General features: G+C 45.1%; 5 protein-coding genes across 5 annotated transcripts; 2 read left to right on the top strand and 3 right to left on the bottom strand.

Annotated features, from left to right (window-relative positions):
• The first annotated feature begins 3,562 nt into the window (after positions 1 to 3,562).
• Positions 3,563 to 6,775, top strand: K444DRAFT_555304 (uncharacterized protein). Its single transcript, XM_024876698.1, has 4 exons — positions 3,563 to 4,372; positions 4,426 to 5,539; positions 5,590 to 5,858; positions 5,966 to 6,775. Exons 1-4 carry the CDS (start codon positions 3,751 to 3,753, stop codon positions 6,598 to 6,600), a joined length of 2,640 nt encoding a protein of 879 aa, XP_024741127.1. The 5' UTR covers positions 3,563 to 3,750; the 3' UTR covers positions 6,601 to 6,775.
• Positions 6,776 to 6,781: 6 nt separating this feature from the next.
• Positions 6,782 to 12,003, bottom strand: K444DRAFT_714069 (ketoacyl-synt-domain-containing protein; the record flags this gene model as incomplete). The annotated part of the gene is made up of 7 exons (XM_024888317.1): positions 6,782 to 7,323; positions 7,365 to 7,661; positions 7,724 to 8,913; positions 8,971 to 9,413; positions 9,701 to 10,500; positions 10,572 to 10,852; positions 11,011 to 12,003. The coding sequence occupies 7 exons, from the start codon at positions 12,001 to 12,003 to the stop codon at positions 6,906 to 6,908; spliced, it is 4,422 nt and encodes a 1,473-aa protein (XP_024741126.1). The 3' UTR covers positions 6,782 to 6,905.
• Positions 12,004 to 12,536: 533 nt separating this feature from the next.
• K444DRAFT_641014 (GroES-like protein) lies at positions 12,537 to 13,800 on the bottom strand (the record flags this gene model as incomplete). Its single annotated transcript, XM_024884555.1, has 3 exons — positions 12,537 to 12,767; positions 12,891 to 13,062; positions 13,250 to 13,800. 3 exons carry the CDS (start codon positions 13,798 to 13,800, stop codon positions 12,537 to 12,539), a joined length of 954 nt encoding a protein of 317 aa, XP_024741125.1.
• Positions 13,801 to 14,298: 498 nt separating this feature from the next.
• Positions 14,299 to 16,028, top strand: K444DRAFT_641013 (cytochrome P450; the record flags this gene model as incomplete). The annotated part of the gene is made up of 5 exons (XM_024884554.1): positions 14,299 to 14,505; positions 14,556 to 14,828; positions 14,884 to 14,925; positions 14,958 to 15,053; positions 15,099 to 16,028. The coding sequence occupies 5 exons, from the start codon at positions 14,299 to 14,301 to the stop codon at positions 16,026 to 16,028; spliced, it is 1,548 nt and encodes a 515-aa protein (XP_024741124.1).
• Positions 16,029 to 17,848: 1,820 nt separating this feature from the next.
• Positions 17,849 to 18,861, bottom strand: K444DRAFT_583443 (putative feruloyl esterase A). Its single transcript, XM_024877828.1, has 2 exons — positions 18,334 to 18,861; positions 17,849 to 18,273 (listed from the first exon to the last, which is right to left on the bottom strand). Exons 1-2 carry the CDS (start codon positions 18,789 to 18,791, stop codon positions 17,883 to 17,885), a joined length of 849 nt encoding a protein of 282 aa, XP_024741123.1. The 5' UTR covers positions 18,792 to 18,861; the 3' UTR covers positions 17,849 to 17,882.
• Between the last annotated feature and the right edge of the window lie 218 nt (positions 18,862 to 19,079).

The raw sequence follows: 19,079 nt of genomic DNA, 5'->3' as shown, positions 1-19,079 counted from the left end.
GAAATGTTCCCCACTTCCCATCCCTATGTCTCACCGCGCCACGTGACCAGGGAGAAATCCCTACCATGTTGAACTAGCTAAATAAAGAAGCTAGGGTCACGTGCTTGCAATGTAAACCAAGTAAACGATACTGAATTGACTGCTGTTCTACAGTGGTAAGTAGCCCGTATATATAGCCCTGAACCCCCTAAGTCACATGTACTAAATCCCTATACCAGCTGAACCGATTACAGCTATACAGGGTATTCCAGCCGTATAGGGTATTCCAGCTATACAGGGTATTCCAGCTGGACAGGGTATTAAGCTAGTGTACAGCCCCATGGCGTTCGGTTCCAGGGCTTACTAAGCCTATTAGGGGCCTCAGGCCCCTAATTTCAACATACCACACTACTGTTTGTTGCATGACACGTACCCCCCCTTCTGAGTGCCCTCTGCATGCCGACCTCACCTGTTTACGGGCTAGCTCCTGGGCATGTTTCACCCCTATATAAGCTTCCCCGAAGCACCCAATTTATTCTCCTCAGAGAGTGCATTCTGCACTTGCGACACTACTATAATACTGTCTTTTGTCATCTTAATAAATATTTCACATAGTTGGAATGTGTCTAGTAATTTATTCCTTTAAGTCATAGCCATTTAGTTAGCGCATATCCTTTTAAGTTCTCCCTGAGCTCTCTCAATATTTATATATATTAGTACCCCTATTTTTTTCAGAACACCACATTACTTTTGCCTACTTAAACTCACTATTGTGGTTTCTAGTATCTTGCTACTCACAGCGAGTGTATCCGCTAGCGGAAAACACACTGCAGTGGTGCCTTGTCCCAGTACTAAGACTCATACTATTATCTATACTGTCTCTAGCTCTTCCACGTTCTTTGTGATTAATCTAATTCATGAGTCTTCCGCCTTGCTCAAGCTCTCCCTTGACAGTATAGTGAACCAGAAGAGGTTATTTTCTTGAAATCAAAGTAAAAGGAAATGAAAAAATCATGAAATTAAAAGCCTCTACTAGAATATGAATGCTTCAGCTTATCTTACACATTTAGCGTGTCTATTCACCATCTGAGGCATTGGCAACACGAATCCCTGTTCTAACCACAGTACAGACTAGCAGAAATGGTTCTATTAATGCCAAGAGTAAGTATCTCTCTTAGACAAAACATGGCTCACTACAAGCAAGAATTCCAATCATAGCAAGTGAACTGGAATCTAGCACATCAGACTTCCCATTGAGGACTGTGTTGTCAGAAAATAGACAGAACTTGCCACAAAAGGCTCAAATACAATTTAACCATTTACTTAATAGGGTGAAGAATTGTAAAGCACAGCTTATAGAAGCTGGTTTTCAGAGCATTGTTGAGGAGGTATTCAAGTAGTCTCAAAACAAGTGGCTAAGGGACACAAGATTAAAAGAGCTAGGAAAGTAATTTCAATGCTTTCTATGATCTAATAGTATAGGAATGATAATATGCAAAAACTTTACTAGTGGTATCTCTGGCCTCGGCATAGCACTCTTCGCTTGTGGTTTAAGACAGGCCCCAGAAGAACAGACGCATTTTTGGTCACAGTTACAAAGGACATGCAGGATACCAAGATCCATAGATATTATACCACGTAAGATCAATAAACAAGTTTTGAAAGCCAATGATACTCTAGCTCTATGGTGTATAGAGAAATGCCTGGTTAGGCTTTGCGGGGAGCAATTCAGGTCTTGAAATAATTGAAATAAGAAGTAAACGAGGGTAAGATATTGATCCAAAATTGATATTGGAATAACTATACTTGGAAAGACATCTCCCTTTATAACCAATTTGAAATTCGCCTTTTTGAAGTCTTGACAAAAACAAATGCAGAACTCTAAGGATATTTAATCCTTATCAATAGCTAGCCGTGGAGGGAATTACTATTGCACTGTGTATCATTGATTTCAGGAACTTGTCTCGAGATCTTCGCCCACACAAACACGGATGGTAGGGACATAGTATGAGAAAACACCCCAATGAACCGTGTGTAAATGAAGAAACTGCGACTTGGCAAGCCACTCACTTCATTGGTACTCAAACGTTAATAGCAAAATTCCCACCAGAACCTCCACAATTCGCATGTTCTCGGAGCATCATGGCAATTGTTATGTGTCCTCACAATAAAACTTCGTGGAAAAGGCAACGGGATTAATTATTTTCCATTTAATCAATATCCAAGAAGCAAATCCGTAGCCAAGACTCCGCCACGGAGTTCGTATATACGTATCCACCTGCAAGGCGACGGCAAGTGGATGTGTGCAACACCCTGTGGAAATTATCGCATGAATGCACATGCAACTGCTCCAACGCTAACATTGGAAGAAGTGCTCAACGCTTAACATGATTGAGAAGGAGCTATTACAAAGCTCAAAGAGTTGTTAATTGAAGACAAGCTGGATCTGGCTCTTGCGATTATTGTCAATTAATCCTTTGCATATCTTGTACTTCCTCAAGGTCTTGTGAAATCAGTCCTTCCGTACCCGGCCCCGGTTTTGAATATTACGGCCGTGGTTGTCATGCTTAATCTCTTCTAGCATGTCCCAACCACGTCTCCAATACCTGCCCCGAGCAAAGTCTCCTCTCCACTATCATATTACTAATGAAACATAGAGCGGTCAGCGCCTTCAGCCCATCTGAACACGCCACAAATTTATGCTATACAACTGATCTTAGCAATAATTCGCAGGGAGACTGTCGGTACTCATATTAGAGAGCTCTTCTGAAGATACCGAGCACGTAGCCTCCAAGAAGGTGAGGGCTTTAGCCGACCAACCTCCACCCCCTGGTAATTTTAATGCCTCGGTAACCTCTCTCATTAGCTGTGACACAATGGCTCCCAAAGATTTCAAGTCCACCGAAGTTTGCGCGCTACCTGCTGGGTCGACCGTGGGATCCGAACGTATACAATCAATTCTATAATATCCTTCAGAGGCAAAGCCTCCGCTGATTTGAGAAACCCAGATACTCTCTACCGCAGCTTTGGGGACAGAGAAAAAGGAGGAGGTGGGAATCCTGCTTCCGAGTCCGTCTCTGGTTCTGACCCAGGTTCGAGCGGTTCTTCTTGCTTCCACTGCCCATCAGCGAACTGGTTCCATTTGCTGTTCCAGATGCCTTGCTCGACCCAGCGCTTCTTGATCGTTTCGCGGCTTCTTCCTCGAAGATGCTATCTCCAGAGTTTTATCTTTATCTAAATCTTACACGTATCTGCATTCCAAATCCGACTTCTCTCTTCCTCTTTCAAGACTCGAGAAGGTCGGAGCAACGCCGAAATGATATCAAAGATATTTTCTTCCAGCCTGCGAGTACTCATGAAGCTCACGACTCACTACAATCAAATGTGTCTATTTGGTTTTTGCGCTGGGGCGGGCTCTGGTCTCGGCGAGTCGTTAATATTCCCAGCTGGTGTGGTTCCCAGTTACGCGCAGCTGCGAGTTCTGACCCTAGCTACTGCATGGTAAGCACAAACAGGGGTTGCTGTAGCACAATCAAAATTCCAACCCCAACACAGAGTTGAGGCAATACAACATCAACTCTCACACAGCTCTATATTTTGTACAGCCGGCGAACAACAGCAGATAGCATACGAAAAATTTGGCGCTAAATCAGTAATTCCAACTGGCCATACTCAGACAACTCCTGGGACAATTGCGCCCGTTTTGTGCGCCCGACTCTTCACGGGTCTCGCAACCTTGAACTTGGGCAGTGGGCGACAGGATCAGGGAACATGGAGGGCCTTATTCCGCGAGACAAGCACTCCAGGTGGAGAGATGTCGTTTTAGACTCTAAAGCGCCTACAGACAATAAAGAGCCTTGCGAAATCTTTCAAAGTGTTTTCTTTCCGATCAATGCCAAGGAGAACAACTCTACAAGATTGACTTATGACAGAAGCCTACAAAACGAATCAACTCGATCCTTTGGCGACGCGATTGATGCTAGCAGAGGAATGATGGCCATGAGTCAAAATGCCACTCCACGAAACATCTATGGCCCTCAAGGACGTGTTGAAGGGGGGCCGGGTGATTCCTATGGCTTCCCAATAACACGTTCAGCTGACTCCTTGACATCACCAACAAGCAACTATCTGTCTTATTCTGGTGGTTCTATAAACTCTTCCGTGAGCGATTATTCGAACGCCGGTTCGGATATCGAGTCAGTCTTGTCGCGAACCGTACCGTCAGGACTGCTCCATGGAGGCATTATTCCAGCGCCACATTCGATGCTGGGCAAATTTAGCACAAAAAGCTCGTCACAGCCACAGGGGAAGCATCAGTGCAAAATATGTGATAAACAATTCACACGTTCTAATGCTTTGCAAACGCATATGTATACTCATACTGGAGAGAAGCGTAAGCTTGATTCCTTATCAAATTTGTTCAATATTTATACTAATTCGGAATAGCGTTTTCGTGTGGGGTCCAAGGTTGCGGGAGGCGCTTTTCCGTTATATCGAACTTGCGCAGACATCGCAAAGTACACAAAGGCGACAATGAGGAAGCTGATGACGCCGGTATGGGCTATCAACTACCAAAAGATTTTACCTGTTACAAAGCCGGCAATTCAGTCACCCAAGAGCCCCAGATCTTGCATACATCAGGATTATCATTGTCAGGCCAGAGTTTGTCCTCCAAATCAAAGGAAATAACTTCCGCCATCTCGAAGGCGAGCATGTCGTCTTTAACTTCCACCGTTGACAAAAAGGTGGAGCCAGCAAAGATCAGGTTAACGCCCAATCCGGACCGTGTGGCTCGAACCTTGACAGATCCAATCCCCAAGCTAGACTCTTTTGAGAAAAACGAGACTAGCATGAATCCATCGAAACAGGGTTCAGTGGAGGTTGAAAGAGATGGCACACTTGTAAAGAAAGAACTTTCAATGCCAGCCGAAGGACCTGGCATAAGTGGAACAAATGGGAGCGATCAAAGCTTGTTGTTCTCTTCGCCATTACCATTTGCCATTTGCTCTAGCGGCGACTTCAATGTTGTCAACGGAGAAGCAGATCGATACCCAACAGTTGCAGAGTCTTGTTGCAGCGAGTTTGGTAATACTGAAAGTAGCAATAGTATCTACGAAGAGCTTTGCGATTTGACAGAAGAAGATGCCAATGGCCATCAAGAAGTCGTGGGATCTACTCTGGACCCGATCAGGCAAGCGTTGGTGGACCGAGTAATGGAAGAATTCTGGATAATTTTCAACCATAACTGGGACGTTGGCTTCCGAGAATGTGCTGGAGCATCTTCTACCTCCTCGAGCGTTCCGAATGGCTCTGGCAATTTGACATCTGAATCTTCCTTACCACTCGGCTCAAGGAAGAGGCAAAGAGAGGATGACGATCTGCCAAACGACAAAAATGGCAGAGATTATCGTGGTCCAGGGGGTTCTATTGCGCCAAGCAGCAGACCCGAAGAGAGCACCCGATTCGCATGCCCTTTTAGGAAGCATAATACACAAGTTTACAGTGTCTATAGTCATCCCATATGTGCCCTCTCCCACTGGGAGACGATTAGCCGAGTCAAGTATGTTATCTAGATCCTCTTCAGTTTGAACCTTTGCTAACAATGCGGAGGGAACATCTGTATCGGGGCCATCGAATGGCTGTCCATTGCAAAAGATGCTGGCGAATATTCAAGAACCAAGAACAACTGGATTCCCACCTCACAGTTGCTACTTCAAATATTTGTGACCTCCAACTTGGACATCCACCGGCAGGCATAACTCCCGAGCAGGAAAAGCGTTTACGGAGCAGAAAAAAGACATCCCCAAATCAGAGTGAAGCGGATAGATGGAAAGATATTTACAAACTGCTGTTTCCGAATGAAGAGATCCCTTCGCCTTGTAAGTTAATCGAACTGGCCATTGTTTTCCCTGCACTCTGCTATCAGAATGGTTCACAATTCAAAGTTTTGGGAGGGGGAGAAAGAAAAGAGCTAATATATGGATAGACTTTGAACCCCTCCAGGAAGAAGCAGCTATGTCACCCGACTCGCGAGACATAGCAAATTACGAGGACTATATCCGCCGTGAACTCCCTCGTCTACTCAGGTCAAATATCGAAGAGGCTGTTCGCAGGGAGATGCAACCCTTGGAAGCATCCTTGATAAGCAATCTCGTCGAAATAGTCCAAGACTGCCAGGACAGAGTGTTCAGATCGTATCGCGAGACGCGGGGCGTTAGCGGTGAGCTCCAGATGCCGCCAAGCATAGACGCCGAAGCAACAGTCTCCTCGACACCGCCAGAAAACATAGGTGGATCGAACTCGATGTCCCTGGACCGGGCTTCCCATCCACAATCTAACTTTATTGATACGATATTTGAACCACCACCCCACAGCTCTGAATCAATATCGACTACCCTCGCGGAACGTGATTCTCGAGGCAATATGCAGATACAATCAAATGATGTGTTTCTCTCGGATTCTGGATATTCCAGTGAACAGCTACAGCTTTGCGGACGCCTCGGTCCTTGCAATTGTGGCACCTGCTATGTTCGAGATCCGGAGGACAGTGGAATGCAGGAAGTAGGTAATGGCAATTTGCGGTGGGGTGATTGGACTCCTTATTTACAATACGGTACATAAACGCAGCGTGGCTGATAGTTTGAACTTGTTCACAACAAATTCCCTCTGGAGATAGTGTAATGGGAGTGCTGTTTGTGGAGAAGTCAGATGCCGTTTCTGGATGATGTCAAAAACCGTTTGTGGACAGAAATGGATTCTGGAGTGGAGACCTACTTCGATTCATCTACCAAATGCCGTTTTGACTAATACAATGCGCACAGAACTCCGACGTGACAGTCTTTTTGCCCCCTAAAATCACCAGACAGCTTTTTCTTTGTCCTACGTCTGGTGTTGAGTTGAGGGGTTTACTCAACCGGCGAACTTGGTCATTCTGTGCTTTCGCCACAATAATTACTCCGTTGTCCTCCGGGGATCGGCATGGGGGAATTTGTCTCGATGCCACCAAAGCCCGTCTCTCGAAGAAGTGTGTTCCAACCCTCAAGAGTGAGCAGTGGGCTCCAGAGTCGTCCATCTGTCTCGCCACACCACCAGCCTGGCAAACCTCCCATTATCTGACCAACTCGCATCGAGTCATTGCGGATAAGCTCCACCAAAACAAGGAAGCCTCCTGGTTTCAAAAGCTTTCGAGTGTGTTTCAGGGTTTCTTTCAAGGGAGCGGTTGCGTGCAAGACATTGGAAGCAATGACGATGTCATAGCTATTTGGACTGAAGTCTTGAGAGGCTGGGTCCTTAGTGATATCGAGAGTCTTGAATTCAATCTTATAGCTTGCGATTGGAAGCGCTCTGTAGCCCGTTCAAAAAAGCCACTAGAAATGTCGGTGTACGTATATGACGAGAATGAATGGCCGATTTTTTCTAGAATAGCCCCGGTAGCGCCACCAGTCCCTGCCCAAATCTCGAGAAAGCTCATGTGAGGGAATTTGTTGCAAAGCTGTGCAACGACTCCGGAAACCATGGCGTTGATCGACTTGAACCCACTTCCCTCAGTGTAGTACTGCTCAAGGCCGATATCTTTCCGCATGTGCTCAAGAATATTGGTCTCTCCTGTTAACACATCGGGTTTGAGAATGTTCTCTCCAACAGCCTTGGTCATCCTGAAATCTGCATCTTGGTTTCCATATCTACAGAAAAGTTAGCAAGTCACGGCTTCAGAAAGCGATTTCCTGCTATTGGCATTCCATACCTGTCCATCATATCATAGATCTCCTCTCTCGTATCATTAATCCACGATGGCGGGGCAAATATGTGCTGTCCCTCTTTCACTTGGTTATAGCGTCGTTCGGCGCTTCGAATCAGAGCTTGACGATACCATGGAAGCTTTTCACGCTCCTCAGGGCTAACGGAGAGATGGAGAATCTTGAGATAATAAAAGGCTGCACGCTCCGCGTCCGAAGATTTTTGCTTCTCTTCTGCAGTCTGCGTTACTTTGACAGCAACTGCATCGGGCTTGTCGAGGCACAGAAAGGACTCTTGAAAGAGATGTCTGTCGTCGTCCACCGTGGCGGGTGCAAATGGTGAAAGTATGATGCCTTCCATTTCGATCATCTTGTGTTCAAAGTTGGCCGAATATACATCCACATCTCCACCTAAAGTACCGGGATCATTCATTGTACAGTCTATTGCCACCTCTTCTGTCATGTTTTCCCCGCAAAGACCCGGGATTAAGGTGACACGTCGAAAGTAAGTCGGTGCGACAATAGACCAAAGTCGACCATCCCCGGGAGCGCTGAAAGCAGCTTGAAGTCCTTGCAAAGCAGAGTCGAGCATTGCTGGGTGAAAAAGAAGAGGCGTATCGCCTTCTTCAAAAGGATGACATTTTACTGTCGCTACCGAATGCCCGAATCTGCGCGATATGTTTGTCAGACCTCTGAACGGACCTTCGTAGCCAAAGCCAAATTCATCCCTCATCACCTGGTAGAATTGATCCACATCTACTTTGGTCATGTTTGTTACCGGTGGAACTCTCGCTGGGAAATGAGAACTCCAGTTATTTCCCAAGGTGATGCATACATTTCCGCAGCAGTTTAGGGCCAGATGACTCGAACTCTTGCCGGTTGTCGAGAAGACAGTGAAGTCGGCGGTGATTTTGTCCGAAGCAGTCTCAAGAAGGGACACTTTGGTAAAGGACACGAGCAGTTCTGTCCCACCGGTGTCGTGGATGGCAATCGCTCTGCGGATTTCGAGGTCGAAAATATCAATAGACTGGACTGGCTTCCCTTGAGCTATCTGCATGGCCGCTTCCATGGCAAGCCCAATATAACCAGTTCCAGGGAACACAACCTGACTTTGCAAAGTATGTCCGGAGAGCCATTTCAATTCGTTCGGATTCAAAACGTTTCGCCATCGCCACGATTCCGTCAGCCCATCTCCGGTCTGGATGCCAAGGAGATCATGAAATTTCCCTGCTTGGGTAGTAAATAGCTTACTTACCCTCGACTCTGTCCAAGAATTTATGTCGTATGTCCAGGGGTATGATGGCAGGTCATGGATAATCCTGATTTCGGCATGCGGCTGGCATTTCTGTTGGAATGCACCCAAGTTAATACCGGCAGAACCAAAATGGGTCCATACAAATCCAAGGGCTTCAGAAAATGCCTTCATATCGTCATCACCCCGCTTCAGAGTACCCGAGTATGGGATATCTCGTCCAACGACCTCGATTATTGACTCTTTGGCTGGTCCTTGGAGAGCAGGATGGGGGCCAACTTCCACTGCACAATTGATGGTCTCTTCCACCGAAGTCAAACATGTCTTGATGGCAGGGTATAAAAGTACAGGTTGCACCATATTGTCAACCCAATACTGCCCGCCTAGGCTTTCTGTTTCGGGCTCGATTTTGGCGTTATAAACGCTGGAGAACCATTGCGGTGCGTCTTTCCCAGGTCGCAGGATCTAGATGCAACACTCGGCAAGCGCCTTCTAATACGCTGACGAGCATCGCAACATATGGGCTGAGTGATACGCAGTGTCCACTTTCAGGACTCTTGCAAATTTCTGCTCCTCCTCAAACACCCCTTGCGCCTCAGTTATCGCATCAGATCACCCGAAAGTGTTACGCTACTTGGGGAGTTGTGGGCAGCAACACAGAGTCTTTCGACCATGTCGTCAACCTGACAAAACTCGGAGGCGTCCTCGAAATCTGTTCCGAGGGCCAACATACCTCCTTTCTCGCTTGTTGGACCAGCAGCAAGTTTGGCGAAATAGCCCCTATAATACGCGATGCGTATAGCGTCTGAAGCACCCAGGAAGCCAGCTGCATAGGCGGCCGCTATGTCGCCCGAAGAGTGGCCAACAACGGCTCGGAACTTCACGCCCGCAGCCCGAAGAAGGTCAACGAGGATAATCTGAACAGCCGTACAGAGGTTGTGATAATGCCGCCTCGCCGACACGTGACGTCGTCTTTTGTCGGCGGAAAGCTCGTCCATGAGAGTCCAACTTGGGCGGTGGCAGGCCGGCAGGCTTGCGAGAGATTGGTCGAGGCTACGCATGATGGCACGCGCCATTGAACTCGAAGCAACCAGTTTTGCTCCCATTGTTGGCCATTGAGCACCTTGACCAGTGAAAATGCCTAGTATTGACGGCGCTGCCGACAGGGCTACTACTGAATGGGTAGATGTCACTTCGGCGGCTGTGGTGTCGAGTCTATCCTTGATTTCGTCCCGAAGTTGCTCGACTGAAGCGGCATACATTGCAATTCTACGAGATAGCGCACTGCGTTTCGTGCTCAGGGTGTATGCAAGACTGGACATGTCGACCCCAGCATTGTTGTCCAGAAAGTCTGAAGTGGACTTCAGTAGCGCAATCAGCGACTTTAATGAGGCGGCTGAGAATACAAAGGGATTCAACAACGGGTCGGGTTGATTAAATCCATTGGTTATAGGCTTTGCAAGCGATGATGTCGGCGTATAGCTTTCCAGGATACAGTGCGCATTCGCGCCTCCGAATCCAAAACTATTCACACTACGTCCCGAGTCAGTAGTTGTAATGCTGACGTCGAAATAAACTTTGAATGGGCAAGTACTGCTACTCACCTGGCTCTTCGTGGCGCGCCTTCAGGCAGCTCGGGCCAAGGCTCACATACTGTAGGGATCCGAAGATGGCTTGTAAATGGCTCGAGCTTGGGATTCAAGCGGTTGAAAAGAAGATTAGGAAGATTTGTTGAGTGTTGAATAGATAAGCAAGCCTTTAAAATGCCTGCGAGTCCAGCACAGCCCTCAGTATGCCCGACAATGGTCTTGATAGAGCCAACAAGTAACTCATTATCAATCGCGTCAGTCGCGTCAGACTCTGGGAAGAAGGCTCTATTGATCCCCTATTTTCGTGTTCAACGGTCAGTGATATTTCTTTGAGGGCGTTCAGAAAATCTTTTGGAGTTTCTTGCTCATGGAAATGACGCTATAATCATTTTGGAACGGCAATTTCAGGCATGCAATTTGCGTATAAAGGTATCAAAGAACGCCAAATACTAACCTCAGCCTCCTGTGGATCGCCTGCTGGAGTCCCAGTGCCGTGGGCCTCGAAGAACTGGCAACGGCCGGATTTCGTGGTCGGATCTAGCCCGGCCCTGGCGTATGTGCTTCGTATAAGGGCAGCCTGTGCTGAGGCGCTGGGCATGGTTATGCCCTTCGTTCTTCCGTCGTGATTCAAGCCAATTTCTCGGATAATGCATGCAATGTTATCCCCATCCTCGATAGCTGCGCTGAGCGTTTTCAAAACAACGCTAGCGACACCCTCGCCGCTTGCGTAGCCGTCTGCATTTGCATCCCACATTTGGCATCGGCCTGTCGGCGACAACATGTTGAGCTTGCTTAGCGCAACATACATAAAGGGGGACAACATCAAATTTGTTCCACAAGCTACAGCAACCCGACTGCTGCCGTTTCGAAGAGACTGGATCGCTTCATGTACGGCGACCATGCTTGAGGAGCAAGCTGTATCAATAGTCATAGATGGGCCGTGCCAGTCGAAAAAGTAAGAAATGCGACTAGATGCATTGCTAGGAGCGGAGCCAGTTGCGCCATAGGTCGGAGTATAGTTATTATCCTGCGCCTGAATTGTGAAGAAATCTTGGCACATCAGGCCCACATAGACTGCAGTGTCCGAACCTGAGAGATTCTGAATGGTGATTCCGGCCGACTCGACTGCTTCATAAACGACCTCTAACAGAAGGCGCTGCTGGGGGTCAATAGCCTCAGCTTCCCCAGGAGAAATACCGAAGAACTTCGCATCGAAATTGTGGATGTCGTCAGACAGCAAATATCCTCGTCGTGTATTGGTGGTACCATGGTGATTGCCGTCTTTGTGATAAAATCGATCAAGGTTAAATCCCCCTGTTCCAATTTCCTGAGAAACATCTCTTGGATTGTGCAGCAGGTCCCAGAGTTTGGAAGTTGACGTTGAGCCGCCTGGGAAGCGACACCCGCTCCCAACAATGGCAATGGGCTCGTTTCGGGTTGGAGACATAGTATGAGATTGCAGAATATTCAATTTCATGTCAGTTAGGCATAGCCCTGGGAGAAGATAACATGCATGTATGGCAGTTGAGACTTGTAACAATTTTGGACCGACATTTCTCCCGCTTCATTGACCGGTGGAGCGGGGCACGGTATCATGCCGCCGCCGGAGGCGTTGCAAACTGACTGGACTCTTGATCTTACGTCAAGCAACATGGTAAGCTTAAATTGCCGGTCTTCGTTTGACCAATATCCTTCAATGCCGGCTTATGCCAAGTGTTCAAACGGCATGATGATTGTCTCGCGCCGGTTACGCTCACATAGGTTACATTCAAAGTATCGTGACTAGGTAAATCTGGCAGCACCTAGACTGTCTGGTTACATTCACTTAAATGACTTGTCAAAACGTAGTTTGTATAGAGGGTTCTGTTCTTTTTATGTCATATGCGCACACAATGTATATAAACCGCGATTGATGACAAATAATATTTCATAAACATTCCATTGAGTTAGAAATGTAGATTTAAAACAACACGATAGAAACTAACTGAGACTATATATAAGTTTACGTCCCGAAATCTGCTTCTTTCTGAGAAACTCAAGTCCTTCCAAGGCACCATCCAGCCCACCACTCCCAAGTTGGATTGGATGCGTTTTCAATTTGCCCTCGTCTAAAAGCCATTGCACGGTTTGAAACCACTCGATCCCAAAGTTCCGATTCTCTTCATTTGCTTCTCTAGCAAATGGCGCTGGCCAGCCTATTTCCTTGCCCCACTAGATAACGGGCGAGTTAGCAATTACTTCTTTGAGATCTTTCTAAAAGTAGGCAAACATTATCTCGGGAGAGAAATCGTGAGATCATTCGGAATAGGAAAGACCTTTCCCCCATTAACTTACGACAGTAGGACCAAGTACCCAGTCTGGTACAACAGTACGAGGCCGATCATGAAGGAACTCTGGGTATGGTTCCAAGGCGGTATATTTTCCACCTGTTCTTCCAAGACATTGGTAGCAGAATCGCATTGTCTCAGGTTCTGAAATGCAGTCCAGAGTAAACTTGAGCGACCTTCTGGTATGCTTTCGAATGTCTTCGGCACAATTTGGAAGCTTGTAGTCAAACACCGCTGTTGCCCCAAGTGATTTGACAGTTCGAAATTGTGTGGCGAACAGGTTGTAATTGGATTTAGCCCAGACCTCGAAAATGGTTACTTAAAAGTCTTGACAAATTCATAGAGTCCAGGTGATTGCAAACTCACAGTTTTAGTAGTTGTATAGCTAAAGCCCCCGTGGATGAGCTGCCACCGTAGACGAGTACATCTACTGGCTTTTTCGCCGGGTTCTTTGGTGTACCCGGGACTTGCAATGATTTGAACAGAGCTAGTCCAATTGTCGAAATACTACTACCCAGGGTCGCTGCCTGTTCGTATGAAATATACTCCGGTATTTTCATCGCTGCAATATCTGCTGCTCCTACGAAGTCGGCGAAGGCCCCCACTCTCGGTCTCAACGGATCCATTCCCAACACTGCACCACATATGCGGTCCCCAATGTTGATGTGTGTAGCTGTCTGGCACTTTGAACCAGTTGCCACCACCTCACCCGCAAAATCCATTCCTGCCACTGCACCCGGAATCCCTAACTTGCCGACGAATTTTGTGTCGCTCGGATTCAAAGCAACGGCTTTATTCTTGATTAGGATCATGTCTTCTTCTAGTCTCGGAAGATCGACGTCGTGGGATATACCCAAGCTGCCATCTTCAAGTCCAATAATTGCTTTCTGTTTCAACGGTAACTTATGAACCGTCATATTGTCTAATTTGATTGCTCGTGCAAAGGGAAGCAAGGCAAGATACAGACAAGAGGCGTCAATTTACAATGGCTCCGAAGACGGAATGAATTGGCGAGATCGTCTCGAAAGAGAGTTCATATTCACCAGGCGATGTTGAGTTAAAAGTCCGCTATGAATGAAGAAGATTTCCAGATGAAATCGCGCTTGGCATTACGGGGTGATCGGCCGGCATAGGTCCATTCCATTGAATAGTACAGGGGCCGTCTTCTTGCTCCACAGGGTTCAAAAGTTGCCGGTCCCCAACCGGCGACCGATCTACCCACGAAAGACCCGTCCAGGACCGGCTCCGACTCTCCAATGACCAGGGACCGGCAAGTAGTCCCGTCAAGAAATAAAACTCATATTTACTTCTCAGGCCACACATCTCACCAAGAGCTAGCAGTCGGGTCGCGTCAAGAAACAAGAATTATATCTACTTCTTTGGCCACATATCAGAAATTTCAACCGAAACTAGCCATGGTCCGTTTTCTGGAAGCTTGGTTACTGACTTGGTCGTGCACATTGAGCACGGCTTTCTTCCAAGCTGTGACTGGATATCAGGTCGTGGGCTTCATCATCCCTCTGCTAGTCCTTGAACTCGTCTCATTGCCTCTATGGGGACTTTACTGGACTGTCCTCTATCCTAGCTATTTCACTCCATTCCGTAACCTCCCGACACCACCTGTATATAGAATTCCTGCTGATATGCGGAGATGAATCTGAATCGAGAATAGAAAAGAACATTTTTGACCGGAAACCGAACTGTGGTCTTGCCGGATTACCCTTATGAAGATATACGGAGCATCTCCGCAACCCTACCAAACAAGGGACTAGTTCGATTCTATGAACCATTCTGCAGAGAAGTCCTCATGGTCACGAAGCCAAACACCTTAAAGGAGATGTTGACCTTGAAAGCTTATGATTTTGGTCATCCAAGATTGATCAAGCTCTTGATGAAAAGGCTCACAGGGAACGAGTTCAATTTCTTGACGCCTGTTGGACACAAGGTTTGAGCTTCTCATTTCGATACGTTGTGAGAATCAGGACTGATTTGGCTCAAAGCTCTTTCGAAAGAATCTTAGACCTGCGTTCACAAACACACACGTCAAGACTTTGCGCCAATATTCCGGAGCAAGGCAGCGGAGATGGTTCAGCTCATCGAGGCTGAGCTGAAAGTCGATCATGATTCCGTGATAGACCTCGGTGACTATGGTAACCGGGCTTTACTAGACGTCCTTGGACTTGCTATGATGGGCTACGATTTTTAAACCCTACAGCATCCCAACAACGAATTCCGAAACCAGTTCAGAAAGATTGCATTGGAACCCAACAGAACCTTCAAATGGATGCAACTGATTAGCCACTACTTTGACCTGCGCCCACTGCTGCTGACCTTCTCTCTTATACCCGGGAAGAAGATGCAGGTGAAAGAATCATCAGAATTCCTCCGCAACTTTGCCAGAAAAGTGATCAAACAAAGGCGGGAAAAGCTTCAGCGCGCCGAATCTCCAGATATCAAGGATATCACAACTGTTGCTCTGGAAAACGATGCATTTCCACCGGATGAACTTGCTGATCATGCCGTACTTTTCCTCACGGTTGGCCACAAGTCTACATCCGCAGCCTTCGAATGGACCATGTTTGAGCTTGGCAAACGACCAGAAATGCAACGGCGACTGAGAACAGACATCAATAAATCTCTAGGTTCTGCTTCATTGGGGACAGTCGAACTTGGCTCTCGGGTTCTGGAGACACCATATCTGATTGCCATCTGTAGCGGGGTTATTCGATGCTACCCATTCACCCCCTTAGCCACGAAAATCGCAGAGATCGATACATCACTTCTTGGCGAACACATACCAAAGGGGACTGTGGTTTTGTTCTCGGCTGAAGCATTAAATCATGGCCAGGAACTTTGGGGTCCTGATGCTCATCTTTTCAATCCGGACCGGTGGATGGCAGCCGGAATGGCCAACTCTGGCCGGGCCTCTAGTAACTACGCAATGCTATCTTTTTCGGCCGGACCTTGGGGTTGCATTGGGGAGCACATTGCTAGAGCGGAGCTTGCACACCTGGTAGCCGCGGTCGTGCAAAGGTTTGAGATCGATTTGGTCCACCCAGAAACAGTCGGTCGAAGCAAACCCGGGCCATTCATGAGATCCGTTGATGGGATTCATGTCAGACTCAAGTTAGTAAGGAGTTCATGAGTAGTATAGACAATTTGCATAAAGAAATAAAATCTTGAGCGAGTCCTTACGAATTGCGAACGCTCGAGTTCAGATCAATCTCTCAATGCCCCTTCGCCTTTTCCAGCCAAAAGTTCTTCCGGAAATCTCGTCACCTCCCAGTCTTTCCTATCTTCTTCGACTTTATTACAATCTCAGGGGTTGGTCAGCTCTATTTCTAGATATAACAACTAGGTGGAATCAATTTTCAGCCTCCCACTTGAACCTAAGATTCTTAGCGCCCAGGTATCCGATGTCGCTCTCCCAAGCTTATATGGAATTCTAGGAAGGCATGAAAGTCTTAATCATTCTTTAGGTCAAACCCTAGGCTAAATACGTATATAAGGATGCTCTTTCCCCGATAGTATGGCTAATTCTTGCTAATGGACAGTTTGGCAAATTATGGAATTGAAAAAGAAGTGCAAAGATGCGTCTGAAAACGGAAGTATTAGTACAGAAGAGCAAACCTTGGCTCAGAGGTCAAGTAACGGAAATTACAAGGCAGAATAGTGGTGGTGCTACTAATGAAATATGTAAAAGGTCCTTTTGCTATTGCGTGAAAATGGATGTTGTCACGTTTTCCTCCCACCCAGTGAATGTAACGCCGTCGGCCTCCTGGTGACTGATATCCTGCATAACTCGAATACCAGCAACGCCAAATTACTAAGGAGTGGAAGAATTACTCTGCAAAGAGAGTATGTTATAATTGCTAACACATAGATAATAGAGAGGTTATCTCTAATATTATATAATAAATTTAGAAATAAAAATGGGCTCTTTTTGAAAAATAAAATTAAGTTTATAATTAATTTAATATAAGATATCTTAATATAAAGCTAATATTTGTATCTAAAATGTGTTTTAAGAAGAGTTATAAAATAATTAATTAAATTAAATTAAATAAAACTATAAAGCTTATAAGTATTATAAAATATAAAATATAGTTATAAAAAATTAAATGTATATAATATAATATAATTTATAAATAAAAATTAATTTTAATATATTATTTAATAATAAAGCTATTAAAAATAAAACTTACATAAAAGCCTAATACTAAAAAAAATTAGGTTTATTCTTTATTTTCATTAAACTTAAGTAATTTATTAATAAAATATTTAAATAAGATCTACGACCTTTAAATAATTCATAAAATATATTAAAGATTATAATATAAAATAAAATATATTTAGTAAAAGCAACGTAAAAATTTTTAAATACTAATTATATGCCTTATATATAAAACGAAAATTCAAATTCTTTAATAATAAGAATATTAATAATCTTATATTTTTAAGTATTTAAGTTATTTATTATAAATATTATTTATTATAAATATTATTTATTATAAATATTATTTATTAAAATTTATAATTATATCTTAAAAAAGTTCAAATAGTAATTATATATAAAGTTTAATAAATTAATAATATAAAATAAAATTAATTATTATTTATATATTAATAATAAATATATATAAGTAAATAATTAAATAATAAGAATATATTAAGAAATTATAGTTTATTATTATATTTAAAATATTAAAAAAAGAATAGTTATTTTTAACTAAATTGCTTTTTTTTAAAAGAAATTTATATATAATTTAATAATACTAGGCTCTTAATACAGCCTTTTATTTCTATATATACTCTGTTTTTAGTAGCAGTTTTATTTAGCCTAGGCTCTCTTAATTAGCCACGCTATACTTGAGATTAATATATTATACGAAATTCAAGAAACAGAAATATTATTTATTTTAAATATCAAACTTGCGAGAACGGATATTATACAAGATATCCCATCTCGGAAGCTGCTCCCTCTTATTCTCTCAAAGCTTCAAGTACACACCGCTCCTAAAACAATGGCATGACCAAAGTAAGTGAGGTGAGCAAGATTAATCCCCGACGTGTTGTATTGCCCATTACATTCTGTTGTCTCTGCACCACAGGTAAAGGTAGTACTTGTGCTTGTTGGGTCAACATTCCAATACTCAAGGCCATGGTGGATGTAGCCATCGCTCAAGGGTGGGTCGTGTGGGACGCCGTCATCCGCATGAGTGCAGCGGTAGAATCTCGTTGCCGCCGGGCTTGAGGTTTGGTAGGTATCGTCGATGAAGGTGGCGAATGCTGCGTTGCCGGTGCGAGGCTCGCCCATCGTGTATACAGTAAGGTCATCAAAAACGGAGGAAAATTGTGCGGCGGCAAGCGCAGCGAGAGAGCCACCCAGGCTGAATAAAGTTGTTAGTATGCGGATACAACAATCAGTAGTTGAGAGAAGGGAGATTTACCTGTGACCAGTAATAACAATCCCATAGTCAGGATACAGGGAAGCTTGGTCTTGGATGAGGCGTTGAACGTCCTCGTAAATAGAAGCCCACAGCAAATAATAGCCGCCATGAACCTGACAGCCCGTGCAGCTGGGAAATGTGTCGAAGTCCGCCAGTGTATAATTTGTGTCCGACTCGTAGTTTTGAACGCTTTCTGTGCCGCGGAAGACGACGACGATCTCTTGCGCACTGTCGTCCCGGAGGATCCAACCATGGACATCAGTTGCGGTGTTGGTGATATCGGCAACCTTGGGTAGCCCATCTGGGAAGAGACAAAGGTCTCCAACATAGGTGGACATGCAAATGGTAGCCATTTGGATGAAGCGGTTGACCAGCGTAGTCGAGACACCTTGAGTTTGAGCAAGGGTTGGCGAGGCTACTGCCAGGGCGAGAGTTGCGATTAAAACAAACGACTTCATTACAATGGTTTGGAAGATAACGTGTTGACTAAAGGAAGTGTGCTGAAAGATCGAAAGTTATAAAAGCGTCTCGAGGAGTCGCTTTATAAAGAAAGATTCAATCAACCTTTTGGTTACTCACATGCATTCTTAAGGCTGTGTGACTGTTGGTTAAGTGTCACAGCAGACAATGTATTTTGGGTACCGAGGCAGTGGGGTTCCAGGCTGGCACAGACCAGAAAGCAAACAAAATAACCCCTGTACTCCCTCCCCGCCTCACTTCTCCTATCTTCCTAGTAAAAAAGACTG

This window comes from Hyaloscypha bicolor (genome assembly GCF_002865645.1).
Source record: "Hyaloscypha bicolor E unplaced genomic scaffold K444scaffold_39, whole genome shotgun sequence".
NCBI classification, from domain to species: Eukaryota; Fungi; Ascomycota; class Leotiomycetes; order Helotiales; family Hyaloscyphaceae; genus Hyaloscypha; species Hyaloscypha bicolor.
The sequence above is the reverse complement of the archived record's forward strand: the minus strand, read 5'-3'. Positions and strand labels throughout refer to the sequence as shown.